The 15,131-nt window shown below is 46.8% G+C and overlaps 1 protein-coding gene across 2 annotated transcripts in view; it reads left to right on the top strand.

The window, feature by feature from the left end:
• The window catches only part of PDCD4 (programmed cell death 4), a 102,431-nt gene that overhangs the window by 52,368 nt on the left and 34,932 nt on the right, over window positions 1–15,131 (top strand). For both annotated transcript variants that reach the window (XM_075348224.1, XM_075348225.1), the window contains exons 4-5: window positions 2,209–2,303; window positions 2,791–2,904. In XM_075348224.1, coding sequence (XP_075204339.1) covers window positions 2,209–2,303; window positions 2,791–2,904 — 209 coding nt within the window. The remainder of the gene's footprint in view (window positions 1–2,208; window positions 2,304–2,790; window positions 2,905–15,131) is intronic.

The following is a 15,131-nucleotide window of genomic DNA, read 5'->3' as shown; positions in this document are numbered from 1 at the left end:
AAACTGATTGAGTCCGCCTCCGGCTCGGGGTGTATACTGCTGGGGAGGAGCTAACTTTTTCTGTCTACTTAGTGTCAGCCTCCTAGTGACAGCAGCATAACCCATGGTCCTGTGTCCCATGGTCCTGTGTCCCCCAATGAAACGATGGAGAAATTTTTTTTTTTTATGTGAAATGGGGTCCATCTTATAATGCCAGTGTCCCTCTAACAAATCATATAGGGGATATGTTCCTCATAGCCCCCATCCTAAAATTAAGAGAAAAACTTTCAGCTCACCCATTCCATGTGCTCGAATTTCCTTCTGCTGCTCGGGCTGCAGGTGCTGCTACCTGTGTGTAATGAAGAGAGAAGAGTTCTGCCCAGCGCAAGAAGGAGAGATATGCCAGTAAATTTCCAGATGCTTTATTTTGCTTGGTTTCCAGTAAAAACGATCATATAAACATATGAACAGTTAAGACAATGTCCTCCATGGATAGTGACACAACAGCGACGCGTTTCGGCTACAGGAGTGTAGCCTTTGTCAAGTGACTTGACAAAGGCTACACTCCTGTAGCCGAAACGCGTCGCTGTTGTGTCACTATCCATGGAGGACATTGTCTTAACTGTTCATATGTTTATATGATCGTTTTTACTGGAAACCAAGCAGAATAAAGCATCTGGAAATTTACTGGCATATCTCTCCTTCTTGCGCTGGGCAGAACTCTTCTCTCTTCATCCTAAAATTAGCCCCCTTAATCTGGATATGGCCCCCTTATATTGAATATAGCCTCCTTGTGATGGCACACGTTCCCCTGTGCTGCCTATGGCCCCCTATGGATTGCATACATTCCTCTGTGCTGCCTATGGCCCCCTATGGATTGCATACATTCCCCTGTGCTGCCTACGGTCCCCTATGGATTGCACACGTTCACCTGTGTTAGATAGCGCCCCCATGCTGCTGCCCATGGCCCCTATAGATCGCACAAGTCCCCCTGTGTTAGATATCGCCCCCATGGTGCTGCCCATGGCCCCTATATAGATTGCACAAGTCCCCCTGTGTTAGATATCGCCCCCAGGCTGCTGCCCATAGTAAAATAAAACCCTCTTTCCTTGCCTCCTCCAGCGCTGAGCTCCCTCCTGTCTGGCTCCGTGCTTCTGTTCCTTACTTCCTGGTTCTCAGTGCGGTCATGTGATCGGCACAGCAGACTGATATCTCTGCCTGATCACAGTGGAAGCAGGGACACGGGGAGAAACGCTGGAGGGGGTAAGTAAAGCTTTTTTATTTTAGAATGAGCAGCAGCATGGGGGCCAAATCTAACACAGGGGGGGCATGTGCCATCACAGGGGCGCGCAGAGACATATAATATGCACCGCTGCCCCAGCCCCTCACTGCGTGCGATTTCAGCACCACCGGAGATGGACAGCGGCTGTGCATATTATATGAGCGGGAGCAGGAGATCAAAGGCTGCAGCCCGCAGCATTCACCTGCCCCCAGCACAGCGCCCCCACCTCCCCTGGACCCTGCAGTGTACATATATATGTATAATATACCCCCCCCCCCCCCGTATATTCGGCTTGTAAGACGCACCCGCTACTTTCCCAGAAAATTTGGGGGAACAAAAGTGCGTCTTATAAAGCGAAAAATACGGTATATCAATGATCCAAAAGTGGGGATCCGGCCAATGGGACCAGCACCAATGGAGAAGGAAAAGCCTGGAACCTTTATTCCTGTGATTACAGAACAGCGCACACATCCGACCACTTCTCCATTCATTTTGTTAGGGAACAGTAGTGCTGCGCTCGTCTTCTGCCAGCCTCATAGACAATTAATGGAGCGGCCGTCCGACTTGTAGCTCAATTTTGTAAAGGAGAAAAGTTTTCCATCCTGCCGATCGATGTGGATCTGAGCGGTCAGACCAAATTGAGACTGTTTCCTCACACCATGATATAGGGAGATTTCTATCAGGGAACCTGTCGTCTGATGTGTGCTGCCCGAATCAAAGGCTGAAACCGCCTGTGATTCACTGTAAAATGCTGCAATGTTTCAGAGAATCTACTAGGAGACGCCGGCCTTTCCCTGCTCGGATCTCCTTGACTGACAGATCTTCCTTTGTATGGTGCGGACTGACCGTTTTGGGCTAGTCCCCCTCGTCACAAGTCTATTGAAGCTGGAGGACACCGTCATATCCTGTAAATGTGAACATTGCTCTCGTTTTCTTCCTTTATTTAGGTGGAGCTGGTGGTAAGGGAGTGTGGGGAACCCCTTGCCAAATTTATGATGAAGAAGTAGTTGACGTCAAGGACCCAAATTATGATGACGATCAAGTAAGTCACCATTTCCTTATCGTCCACTTGTAGACTCTGTGATTTACCTGCATTGGTTGCGAGCACCACCGGTAGGATGACTGGCAATCATTAGTATCTGTATTCATTCCGGGGTCCATCTTTCCTCCTCACCAGTGGTCCGGTATTACCGGGGGGCCGAGCATGTGCTCTGCTGTTCCATACAGACGCTACCGAGGAGCCGTAACACAGGTGGCCCCTTAATGCTGGCAGGGCCCCTGATTTGGAGGGATGGATGTGTTCTTCACATGGTGGGCTTGTCCTGGCTGTGGACTCCTGATCGGGGCATGTAATGCTGTTGTCCCACCTATTTGCATACGTTGCAGATTTCCCTGAAGGCATTGAGCTTTTTGTGCTATTCCCTGTTTAATAGTTCAGCAACCACAGAGAAAAGGCAGATTCCTGTTTTGTTTTCACTGGTGCAATTTGCTGATTGTGCATTTTTTTACCCTTCTGTGAATTTTTATAGGAGAGCTGTGTTTACGAGACGACCGTTCTTCCTCTGGATGAAAAGTCCTTTGAAAAGTCGGTCACGCCAATTGTGCAGGAGTATTTCCAACACGGGGACACCAATGAAGTTGCGGTAGGTTTCTCTGATTGAATCTATGGTTATTGCCAGAGCTAATACACACAGCCTTTTAATTGTGTTTTCTGACAACAACAATAATGTTTGTTTATTTGTGGGACGGTCTGTCTCAATAATTACAAATAGACGCTCAACTACCCATCTTGTATGGTAATGGCTTACCCTAGCCATACGCCATCACTTTATAGCGAGGGGTTTGACCTCTAGGTCTCACTTGATCCTAAAAATGAATGTGCTGCCGCACTAGATCAGAGATTCCCCTCTACTGTATTATTGTGCACCGCTCCCATTCACCCGGCTGTACACAACTACAACCGACATCATTGACTTATATAGAGCTGCGCTTCCCGGGTAGCACGTGCCATGTTGGAAAAATGCTGCTGCCCGCTTATGCTTGATATTAGGCCATGTGCGCACGATGCATCTTTGTGGTGACCACAAAGATGCACCTTTTTTTGGCCCAAAAAAATGCACCCTTGGAATGCATTTTTTGCCACGTCTTACTGTGTTTTTTACTGCGTTTTTGCCCATTGCTATTTTCAAGTCAAATCTATTGACTGGAAGGGCTCAAAAACGCAGAACGAATTGGCCTTCTGCAGTGGTCACCACAAAGATGCAGCCAAAACAAACTGCAATGTGCGGACAGGAAAAATGAAATCTGATAGACTTTGCTGGGGAAGGAAACGCATGCACTTTTTGGACCAAAACTGCAGCCAAAATAACGTGGCAAAAAACGCAGCGTGCGCACATGGTTGGATCCTCAAAGATCATAAGTGATGCTGTTCCCTGCAATAGGATTTGGCAATCTTTGTGAATCTACAACTTCCGGTATCCCCGACTCACACGTTGTCAGGGCATGCTGAGAGTTGTAGTGTAACAACTGCTGGACGACTGAAGGATGCCGATTCTGGTCCGAGAGGTACGAGATTACAAATACCTGTACATTAGTGATTTGTCAGACTGAATTTTTGTGTTTTCCCTGTTCAAACTAATAATGGAAACCTAAAGACCAGTACCTTGGTGAGACCGGCACATTTCTAGTTCTTGCATTAATTTACCATAGGTTCTTTGCAGCCTTTCCCAGACAATTTCCTCAGAAAGCGCATGCAGATACTGTTGTGTTACATGAAGGAGAGGGAAGGAAAGGCTTCTTATCAGAAAGTGAACAATTCCTGGCAGGGTGCGACCTTGCACTCCACGGGACAGGACTTTTTTTGGCACCGATCGCGGTCCTGCCGTTCTGCCAGTTGTTACATTCACATTCTAGGAGATGGCGTACGATATTAAGAGTGATCAGGATCCGCAGCAGAAAATGCCACATATTTAATAATCCTGCCGGATCTGGTTACAAAGCAAACATTTGTGAGGGTCACAGGTGGATTTTTCTTTCTTTTCCCAACAGCTGGTATCTAAATGCCGCTACAGATGATAGTGTCCTGTGAGTTATAGATTGCCGGCTCTCCTAGTCACGATCGCTGCAGCACGTCAGTAGTGGGATTTAGCCACCTGGGGACACGTAGGATGCATATTAATTACTTAATTTGCTCCCCAATTAGATCATAAGAGATCATCTTTAGGGAAGATTTCTTATTTTATTGCTCGCTTTCCACTGTAACTTGGGCATCCATATTAGCTACAGTTACACAGGAAAAAGGCCTACTTGAGCAATGCGAATAAATGGCAGTGCTGATATAGGTCTACTAGGAAGCAGCAGCTCTTTATCCCTGGGCAGAGATCTGGCGATCAAGCACAAATTGAGCATTATGTAACTAGTAAAAGAAGACAGAAGCAATGAAAAGCCGCCTCTGTCTTCTCCCCAGTGTCTGCGCTGTCTGACAGCCCTGGACTGGCCCTGCTTCTGCTAAGTGGCTGAGCTAACCCATTAGCTGTCGTTAAAACCCACTATGAAGCTCAGTAAATTGATGGCACTTGCTTATTATCGTGGAGAGTTGTTGTTTTTGTACAAATGCTTTTTGACCTTTAGTAAGGCTATGTTCGCACGTTGCGTTTTTTACCGCGTTTCTGCAGCGTTTTTGGCAGCAGCGTTTTTGCGCAAAAACGCATGCGTTTTTGATTTCCAGCAAAGTCTATGGGAAAAGCAGAAATCCTGTCTGCACTTTGCTTTTTTTTCAGCAGCGTTTAATTTGCATATTTGTGGTCAAAAACCATGCTGAAAAAGAAGCAGCATGTCAGTTGTTTTTGCCATTTCTGCAGCGTTTCCTTAACATTGGAGTCAATGAGAAATGGCAAAAAGCAACCAAAATGACAATTCCTGCGTTTTTCATGCTTTTTACCTGCTTTTCCACTGCGTTTTTGGCTCCAAAAACGCATGCTTTTCTGGGGAAAAATTAATGGGTTCTAATGTTCCTTTACACACACACAATAACCGAAAATTTAAATGTAAAAAAATAATAAACTTTACCTATTTTTCTGTTAAAATGTGCATAACCACTATTATTACATTACAATTGATAATTTCCCATATTGTTTTATTAAAAGTTATTTTTAACCTTTTTTCCTCTTTTTTTTTCATTCTTTTTGACTATTTCAACTTTATTTCTCAGTGTCTTGATCTCAAAAACGCATCTGCAGAAACGCAGGTGAAAACGCAGGTAAAAAGCACTAAAAACGTGGTAAAAACGCATGCGTTTTTAGCGCTAAAAAATGGTCAAAAGCCATTTGGTCAAAAACCAAGGGAAGGAAAACGTGCAGAATAAACTGCAGGTACTCCGACGCAACGTGCGCACATAGCCTAAGAGTTACTGGGAAAAAATGCCTGATTTAAAAAAAAAAAAAAAATTGCAAAAGCTCAAGCTTATTATATGTGTAAAACATTGGCACCGCCGTCATTAAAATGCCAGAAAACTAACTTTATGTATGTAGTTTGTCATAATCTTATTAGACGACATGCAAAGATGTGTGTGCCGTGGCCTAACACCCCCCCCAAAATGCAGACACACAAAAAAAGCTAAATGTTGTATTAAATGAACTTCGGTGCATATGCCTGACCTCTGTTACCAAAAACGAGGCTTTAGTGAACCCTGTCGGAGCGGTGGGAAGGCCCAGCAGTCAGACCCCTGGATTGGGATGTTATCCAGTGTTGAATCTTTGCACAAACTGTTTGCACTTGAATTAGTTGTGTGGGGCGACTTTGTGTTTTTTGTTTTTTTTTTAACCAATCCGTTTTTATTGAAATTTTTCAAGAGAAGAATATATAACATGCATACAGAAAAGAGAAGAGAGGATTTGCCACTACAGTTTGCCTAGGTGGGCCACTGCCCTTGGTACATATATAGCCCTCATAATACACTTTCAGATCAATATATACTTTTATTTAGGGTTTGCTAGTTTCTGCTCGATCTCTTGGTCTCCCAGACCCTTGTGACAGTTTCGTATTTACATGTTGCAGTAGTTTTATTTCTGCATTTGCATAGCTAAGCCCATCGATCTAAATGTTATACCATACTAGAAAGTGGCTATGTTAGAGTGTGTGTCAATTAACAGAGAGAATAGCGGAAATGGGTTTTAAAAACCGCGCCAGAGATCCAGATGTAAACTTGATCAATGTATACTTTATTTCGGCATAGGTCTACGCGTTTCTGGGGTCTCAGCCCCCTTCTTCAGGACCAGCAAGCACAAGATACAAAGAATCTGCAGAGTACCATGTATACAGACAATATATACCCAGTGGAAAATCAAAAGAACCGCCCTCAAAAGAAAAAAATCGGCGGGAAAAAAACACATCCACCCCTGCAAGGAGTGACGTGGTCCGATGAAAAAAACAAGAAAATGAACTGTATAAATAGCGACATTCTCTTTGTTGATAAAATGACCGATGTCAAACAAAATTAATTAAAATAATTAACATAGAAAAAATACGTCATTGTTGAATAAAAATATATATAACCATACATATATATGTGTTTATTTGTGTCCCAGAATTTAATATTGGAATAGATTTTTTTTTTTTTATTTTTTTATTTTTTTTTTTTCTCCTATTTTTCTTACTATTATATAATTTTTTTTTTTTTTTCTCATTATTAACTTCTTTTTTATGGTTGTTCACTTTTCATTAAATCATGAACTTTCTACCGCACACCATTCTGGTTGTGTGGACTCACCGCTTCACAATTTCTGGTCCTCAAGAAGATTGATGGCCAAAATTAGGTGTGGGTTCTATACCCTCTTACCGCAGTATAATTGCCAATATATTCTGGGACACAAATAAACACATATATATGTATGGTTATATATATTTTTATTCAACAATGACGTATTTTTTCTATGTTAATTATTTTAATTAATTTTGTTTGACATCGGTCATTTTATCAACAAAGAGAATGTCGCTATTTATACAGTTCATTTTCTTGTTTTTTTCATCGGACCACGTCACTCCTTGCAGGGGTGGATGTGTTTTTTTCCCGCCGATTTTTTTCTTTTGAGGGCGGTTCTTTTGATTTTCCACTGGGTATATATTGTCTGTATACATGGTACTCTGCAGATTCTTTGTATCTTGTGCTTGCTGGTCCTGAAGAAGGGGGCTGAGACCCCAGAAACGCGTAGACCTATGCCGAAATAAAGTATACATTGATCAAGTTTACATCTGGATCTCTGGCGCGGTTTTTAAAACCCATTTCCGCTATTCTCTCTGTTATCTGCCATTCGGGGTGCTGCTGCCTTTGATCAACATATGCGGTTACAGGAGTTGTGCCTTTCACAACTCCAATAGGTGAGTAGGATTACTCTCATTACACCCCCTGTTATCAGGGTAAGACCCTATGCGCTTTTTTGTCCACAGGTTTCTTGCTTATAGAGTGTGTGTCAATATCAGAGTAGAGATAAAAAAGAGAAAATAGCAGAGTAGAGAGAAAGGAGGGGTCGGGAAAACATTCACAAGGGGACTAGGGAGGGAGGTAAAAGGGGAGTTATAAGTGCGCTGTCACTGGAACAGATCCCGGAAGGCAGGGGACTCCTTGAACATGATCCACGGCTGCCAGAGTCTGATAAACTTCTCGTTGGTGCCCGTAACCCAAGATGAAAGTTCCTCCATATGGCACAAATGACATAGCTCCGCTTGCCATTCCCCCATTCCAGGGGTCACTGTGGACCTCCAGTGTCTTGGGATGACTGCTCTGGCCGCAATCAAAAAGAACCGCAAAAGGCACTTCTTTTGACGCCCCAATGAGCCGGGTAGAATAGAAAGAAGAGCAATCTTTATGGAGGGAGCTATGTTTTCTCCTGTCATTTGGTTGTAGATTGTAAAAACCTGAATCCAGAAATTGGATATTCTGTTACATCCCCACCAAATGTGTGATAACGTGCCACTACCCAAGCCACAGCGCCAGCACTCCTCTGGGACCGAGGGGAAGGCTCTATGCAGGTTAGCCGGACATTGGTACCATCTTGCCAATAACTTGTAACTCTTTTCCTGGGCATTGCATGCTACTGAGATCTTGTGGGAAAACACGTACGCTTTTTGTTTTTCATCATTGGAGAGGTTGAAGCCTAATTCCGCTTCCCATCTTCTAATATGGCTAGGATCCCCAGAGTGAAGGTTTCTGTTCATCATGCCGCTAATGAGGAAGATCTGGTGTGACGGAGGCGAACCCCGCAGAAATATACGTTCAAACTGGGTGGGTGTGTCCGGGGAGGGGGGCCGCCCCCCTTTCAGCCAGGATTTCACAAAGGAGCGAAGTTGTATATATTCGAGCCACCTCAATCGTCTCCACGGGAATGCAGCCTGTAGGTCTACAAAAGAGGGCAAGTCATTGTCCTGTAGGATCTGCCCCAGTCTGATGTCTAATCTCCTTTGCCATCCAAGAAATCTCTCCGCCGTGTACCCTGGGGGTAAGCCTGGATTGCCGAACAAAGGTGCCAGGGGAGTGGGTGAGCTAATCAGGCCACCTTTCATCTTTATGGCCTCCCATGCCTCTAATGTCGCTTTGAGCAATATTCCGTTTGGCTCCACCTGCCTCCTTATGTCCTCTATTTCTTTTGGCATGAGCCAGGGAAGTGAACCAAGTGGAACCGGGGTATAATGCTGTTCCAAAGTCACCCACTGCTTGGTCTCTTGGTGGAATCGCCAGTCTGGCCACTAGAGCAGCACGATGATAGGTACGCAAGTCCGGCAAACCGGCCCCCCCCTTGTTTGGGCCTGGTCAAAGTCTGATAAGTTAATCCTTGGTTTTGCCCCTTTCCATACGAAGCGTACCAATGCGGACCTCAGTGTCTTGAAGAAGGCCGGAGGGGGGTGGGGGGTTTATAGGTATTGTCTGAAAAATGTAGAGGAATCGTGGTAATATATCCATTTTAAAAGCGTTTATGCGCCCGAACCACGAAAGGGGCCGTTTGTTGTATTCTTCCATGTCCTTTTAGGGTTCTATTTAACAAGGGTTGGTAGTTTAAGGAATAAAGCATCCCCAAATTGGATGGAATCGATACCCCTAGATATTTTATCGAAGATGTCTGCCATCGAAACTGGAATTTTTCTTTTAATATGGAAACTTCTGTTTTAAGGGAGATGTTTAATACCTCTGTTTTGGAGTAGTTTATTTTAAAATTGCTCAGATTTCCGAATCGCTCGAATTCTTTTAGTAGGGAAGGGAAGGTGATCAGAGGTTGGGACGTGTAGAGCAGGAGATCATCAGCATACATGGCTGTCTTAAATTCCCTATCTCCGAGGTTCAGACCGTGTACACTGGGGTTCTGTCTAATGGATACCGCAAGGTGCTCCATAACAATGATATATAAGAGAGGGGATAGAGGGCATCCCTAGCGGGTACAGTTTCTAATTTCCACTGGGTCAGAGAGGGCCCCATTAACCCTGACTCTGGCCGATGGTCTGGAGTATAATGCCATTATCTTGCTCACAAAGTTCGGGCTTTAATGCTGAGTTCATGAATCCCCAGTGTACTCGGTCGAAAGCCTTTTCTGCGTCTATTGAAAGAAGCCCTAGGGGCTCTCCTCTCAACGTCGCTCTGGCTATTAGGTGTATTGTCTTGTTCACATTGTCTCGGGCCTCCCTACCCTGCACGAATCCAACCTGATCTGTGTGTATTATGGATGGCAATAGAGGCGCCAACCGGTTGGCCAATACTTTCGCGAAGACTTTTACGTCAATATTTATTAGTGAGATCGGGCGGTAGTTGGCCACCAGTGTTTGATCTTTTCCGGGTTTAGGTAAGACCGTGATATGGGCTTCTAATGATTGTGGAGTAAATGGGGACGACTCGGATACTGAGTTATATAATTTTGTGAGGAATGGAGTAATTTGAGTTTTGAAAAGTTTATAAAACGCGGGGGAGAACCAGTCTGGTCCCGGGCTTTTGCCGCTTGGAGAGTCTTCTATTGCCCTGGCCACCTCCCCCTCTCCAAATGCCGCGTCCAAACCCCTGGCGTCTTCCTGGTCTAATGTGGGTAGGGCTGTCTCTGTAATGTATGAATCCATTCGGGTCTGTAGATCCCGCGGAGCCATTTCGGAGAATGTACCCCGAATATTGTATAGATCTGTATAATATTCTTTAAAATGGTTTAAGATTTTTACGGGGTCTTGCGTGTCTGTTTCCCTGGGTCTTTATTTTAGTAACATGCAAGGCTTGGTTACGCGGGTGTAATAGGCGCGAGAGTTGTCGCCCGCTTTTGTCTGAGTGGCTGTATAGTAGTCTTTTAAATTGATTGTGGAACCTAAGAAGACTACAATCCAAAAGCTTCTTTAATTTATCTCTTGCTGTTGTGAGGTTGGCTAGTACATCCGGGGAGGGATTAGATTTGTGTGTTGTCTCTAGTGTAGTGATCTTTTGGAGAAGCTGGGCTACCTCCTGGGCTCTCTCTTTTTTGATCCGTGTCCCATGCTTTATTAGGGTCCCCCTTATCACACATTTAAATGCCTCCCACTGAAACGGTAGGGGTGTGGAGTCCGCTGCGTGGGTGGCTATGAAGAATTCTATAGACTCCCTCAAGTCTCTCAATAAGGAGTCGTTAAGCCTCCACGTCCATGCTCGGTTTGGATAATCCGGCGGAGAAATTTCCAAGAATACTGGGGCATGATCAGACCAGACCACATTCCCTATGGTAGCAATCGGGTGCCACGAAAGAACTCTCTGGCTGACCAGGATAAAATCGATGCGACTAAGTCTGGTGGGGATTGGAGAAAAATGTATAGTCCCTGTCTGTGGGGTGCATAATTCTCCAAGCATCAACCAAGTGGAGATCGGCTAACTCACGTTTCAGGGCATTCAGTCGTCTCAGAGGTATGGCGCTCCTCCCCGTCGACACGTCCATTGTGGGATTTAAAGCAAAGTTAAAGGGGAGACTTTGTTTTCATCATATTTTTGCAGGCATGGAAGGTGGGTGATCATCTAGTGTATTATGTTTCTGGGCAGATGGAAAAATGTAACATTGAGAACAATGTGAGCGAGTGGAGACTGATTCATCTAAAAAAAAAAAATAAAGTCTGAGAGCAGTTTCCTTCCAAGCTTACTCATAATTCATACCATGTTTCCCCGAAAATAAGACAGTCTATATATATATATATATATTTTTTATTTTTTATTTTTTTTTTTGCCCCCAAAAAAGCACTAGGTCTAATTTTTGGGGAGACATGATTTGGGGATAAGTTTAACCCCCCCCCCCCCAAATAATGCAGATCCCCTTTCCCAGGATAGTCATAGTTACCAGACCCCGGGCGTCTCCGTGGCTCCTAGGTCCTTCTGTGATCCTCGGCTACTGCCCTCAGCAGGTATGCTGCACGCCGTCCTCCCCTGCTTTTGGCTGACACACACACACGCACACATCAGATCGCATACACACACTCGTCACATATTGCACATACAATCACGTGCGCGCACTGTCACCACGTCTAATGATACCACTTGCTTCCGGCCAGCAGGAGACTCTCTGCTCTCTTGTCTCTATGATGCGTTCCACCCTCAGGTCCTAGATGCTACACTGCACAGCATCACAGGTCCTTACGCCACCGAGAAGCAATTAATATTGCTGTGTGTGTGTGCGCCGCCCCGTGCTCTGCGGTAGCCGAGACGCTCGGATCCGGACCTTCAGTGGGTGGCTCGAGGGTCTCCAGACCTGGGGGTCCTGCGGTCACTCCGACCAAAAAGGGGTTGGTGTTTTGGAGACGTAGGTGTAAAGCCGGAGCCGTGTTAAGTTCGTGACGCCACCCACGGGATGTGATGAAGGTGGACACCACCGCTGTAGTTATGGGGCACCCGGGGGAGATGTTGCGCAGCAAGTTAACCCCTCCGTGGGTAGGGATGGTGGCCCCGGGACCTGTTGGGGATAGCTGGGTGGTGCAGGGAGATGGGAGGCCGGAGGGCACTGATTACTCACGATTAGTAACCCACTCAAGTCTCTGGTAAACCAAGGTGATGGTCAGTGCCCGCAGCCGGCTGCAGTCTGGTCCCCCACCCGGTTGGTGGTCTCTGCCTTTCTCCTGCACCTGTTTTGTGATGGTGGCCTACCTGTGCTTGCAACGTCAGGAGTCCGCTCCCCGGCTTGTGGTTGCCTAAGGAGCCCTTTGCCCGCAGACGCTTGCCCGTGGGACCTCTCTGCCATGGCGGTGGCTTTCTATCCCCCTCGTTGGGCTGTTGTCTTCAGTCGGGACTTTGGGTGGGACAGAACCTATAGTCCTGGCCGCAATCAGTTAATTAGCTAGACCCCCAGTAGCTTCTGGACCTAGCTTCAGGGTCTGAGTACCCCCCTTTGTGCTCCGGTTTCCAAGTCGGTTCCCTGGGTCGGTACCGGCGGCCGCTACCCTGTCCCGGTCCTCCACGGTTCCACCGAGCCGTCTTCCTGGCTCCTGCAGACAGAGGCCTCCGTATGCCTCCTAGCCAGAGGTACCAGGGCTCCAACCCTGGCACCTGTCAGTTAGTTGCAGACCTGACACACAGTCCCGCCTCTAGACTTGAACTTCAGGACTAGACTCACTACTTTTCCCGCCCCAGGCCATCCGAACTCCTCGGTGGGTGTGTCCAACTGCCTGGCTCCGCCCCCTGGTGTGTCCATCAAGCACTGAGGGGGGTGACTAGGGTTTTAAGTGATTGGCTGCTGTCACCTTGTTAGGGCCCCGCATTACACCAGTCCCCTATCTGTGAGTACCTGGCCCGGCCAGGGCGCCACACGTGTGTGTGTGTGTGTGTGTGTGTGTGTGTGTGTGTGTGTGTGTGTGTGTGTGTGTGTGTGTGTGTGTGTGCGCGCGCGCGGAACTCAGGTTATTGATGTGTTCCACTGCTCCTGGCCGGCGTCTGGTGAGTATGATCGCGGGGTCTTCTGTCTTTTGGGGGTGTCTGCTGTCTATAGTGAAGTGTCCTGTAGTATTCTTTACCTTTTTTTTTTTTTTTTTTTTTTTTGCTGCATGGAGACTTCATTATTGAACAACGACTAGGTCTTATTTTCCGGGGATTGTCTTTTATATTTAGACCTTGCAGAAAACTCCTGTTAGGTCTTATTTTTGGGGAAACACGGTAGTACATAAGATGTTTATTACTAAAAATCTTAGAAATTCCTTTGATGAGATGTAGTCTTTTTTAATTTCCTAAATAAAGGAAAAATTCTTCTTTAACATAAGTTTATATTTCAATATGAAAATTGGGATCCCATGGACCCCGTGCGACTAACTGAAGGTTAATACTGGTTGTGTTGGGGTTTTTAAAGCATTGACATTTAATCAATTCTATAGCCTCAGCTCTTGGAATTCTCGTGGGGTTTTTTTTTTTTTTTGTCGCTCCTAATTGGGAGACCCAGACAATTGGGTGTATAGCTATGCCTCCGGAGGCCACACAAAGCATTACACTAAAAGTGTAAAGCCCCTCCCCTTCAGGCTATACACCCCCCGTGCTGCTACGGGCTCATCAGTTTTCTTGCTTTGTGCGAAGGAGGTCAGACATCCACGCATAGCTCCACAGCTTAGTCAGCAGCAGCAGCTGCTGACTATGTCGGATGGAAGAAAAGAGGGCCCATAACAGGGCCCCCAGCATGCTCCCTTCTCACCCCACTCTTGTCGGCGGTGTTGTTAAGGTTGAGGTATCCATTGCGGGTACGGAGGCTGGAGCCCACATGCTGCTTTCCTTCCCCATCCCTCAATTAGGGCTCTGGGTGAAGTGGGATCTCATCGGTCTCCAGGCACAGGAGACCGTGCTCCATCCACAGCTCCTGAGGACACTGCTGGATAGGAGCCGGGTATCGTTCAGGGACATGGCCCTGCTACTTGGAGGTACTCTGGGTCCTCGTGGGGACCGCGCACAGCAACACTCCAGCATTGCTGGGTGTGCTAGTGCACCGGGGACCGCAGCGCTGACTGCGTTTTGTGCCACTATACACTCAGCGTTGCTGAGTGTGTTTGTGTAGGGGGACTGCCGCGCTGGCCGCCGCTGCCATGGGTATCACTGCGGCGCGGCTGGGACTGTTAGTGCGCCGGGGACTTCCGCGCCGACCGCGCTTATACGGCGGCTGCGCTTATAACTCGAGTCCCCGGCTTCTGCGGCCTAGTCTCTTTTTCTTCCCGCCCTCAGCCCTGCCAGTCAGGGGAAGGGCGGGACGCTGTACAGGGTATGGCTACAGTACAGCAGCACTGAGGGCTGGAGCATGCTTTGCATACTCCACCCCCCTCACTCTGCACAGTGGGGCACCAGTTCCCGCACTTTTCTGGGTCACGCCCACGGCTCCCTCCTCTCCTCAGGATGCTGGCAGCCATTACTCTCAGCTCTGCTAACGCTGGAGAGGACAGACAAGCTGAAAGAGACCCAGGCAGGAATTCTGGTGCCCACACAAACGCTTTGCAAGGGCGGTAAGCAGCACCTGTGGTGCTGGCCCCACTAGTGCAGAAGTGTATTTATAGTTTATGGATTATAGTCTATACTTTACACTGTATGGTGCACTGTTGATTTTTGGCTATATCCCCTCCTGTATTGCTCAGAGGAGACAACAGCATGTCGTCCACAAATAGCAAGGGACAGACTTACTATGCTGCCTGTGCAGCATGTACGGCTATACTGCCGGCAGGTTCCACTGACCCTCATTGTGTGCAATGCTCGGCCCCTGTGGCACTTTCTCAGCCGGAGTCTCTGCTAAGGGTGACCCAGGGAGATCCACCTGTTAACGCTGTACAGGTGACAGGGACGGAGTTTGCAGTTTTTACTGAAAGACTTTCTGAGACTATGGCTAAGATATTAGAAGCCTTGCAGTCAAGGCCAGCATCTCAAGCCAGGGGCACT

This window comes from Anomaloglossus baeobatrachus, chromosome 5, assembly GCF_048569485.1.
Source record: "Anomaloglossus baeobatrachus isolate aAnoBae1 chromosome 5, aAnoBae1.hap1, whole genome shotgun sequence".
NCBI lineage: Eukaryota > Metazoa > Chordata > Amphibia > Anura > Aromobatidae > Anomaloglossus > Anomaloglossus baeobatrachus.
Note: the sequence above shows the minus strand (reverse complement) of the source record. Positions and strands in the feature narration are given on the sequence as shown.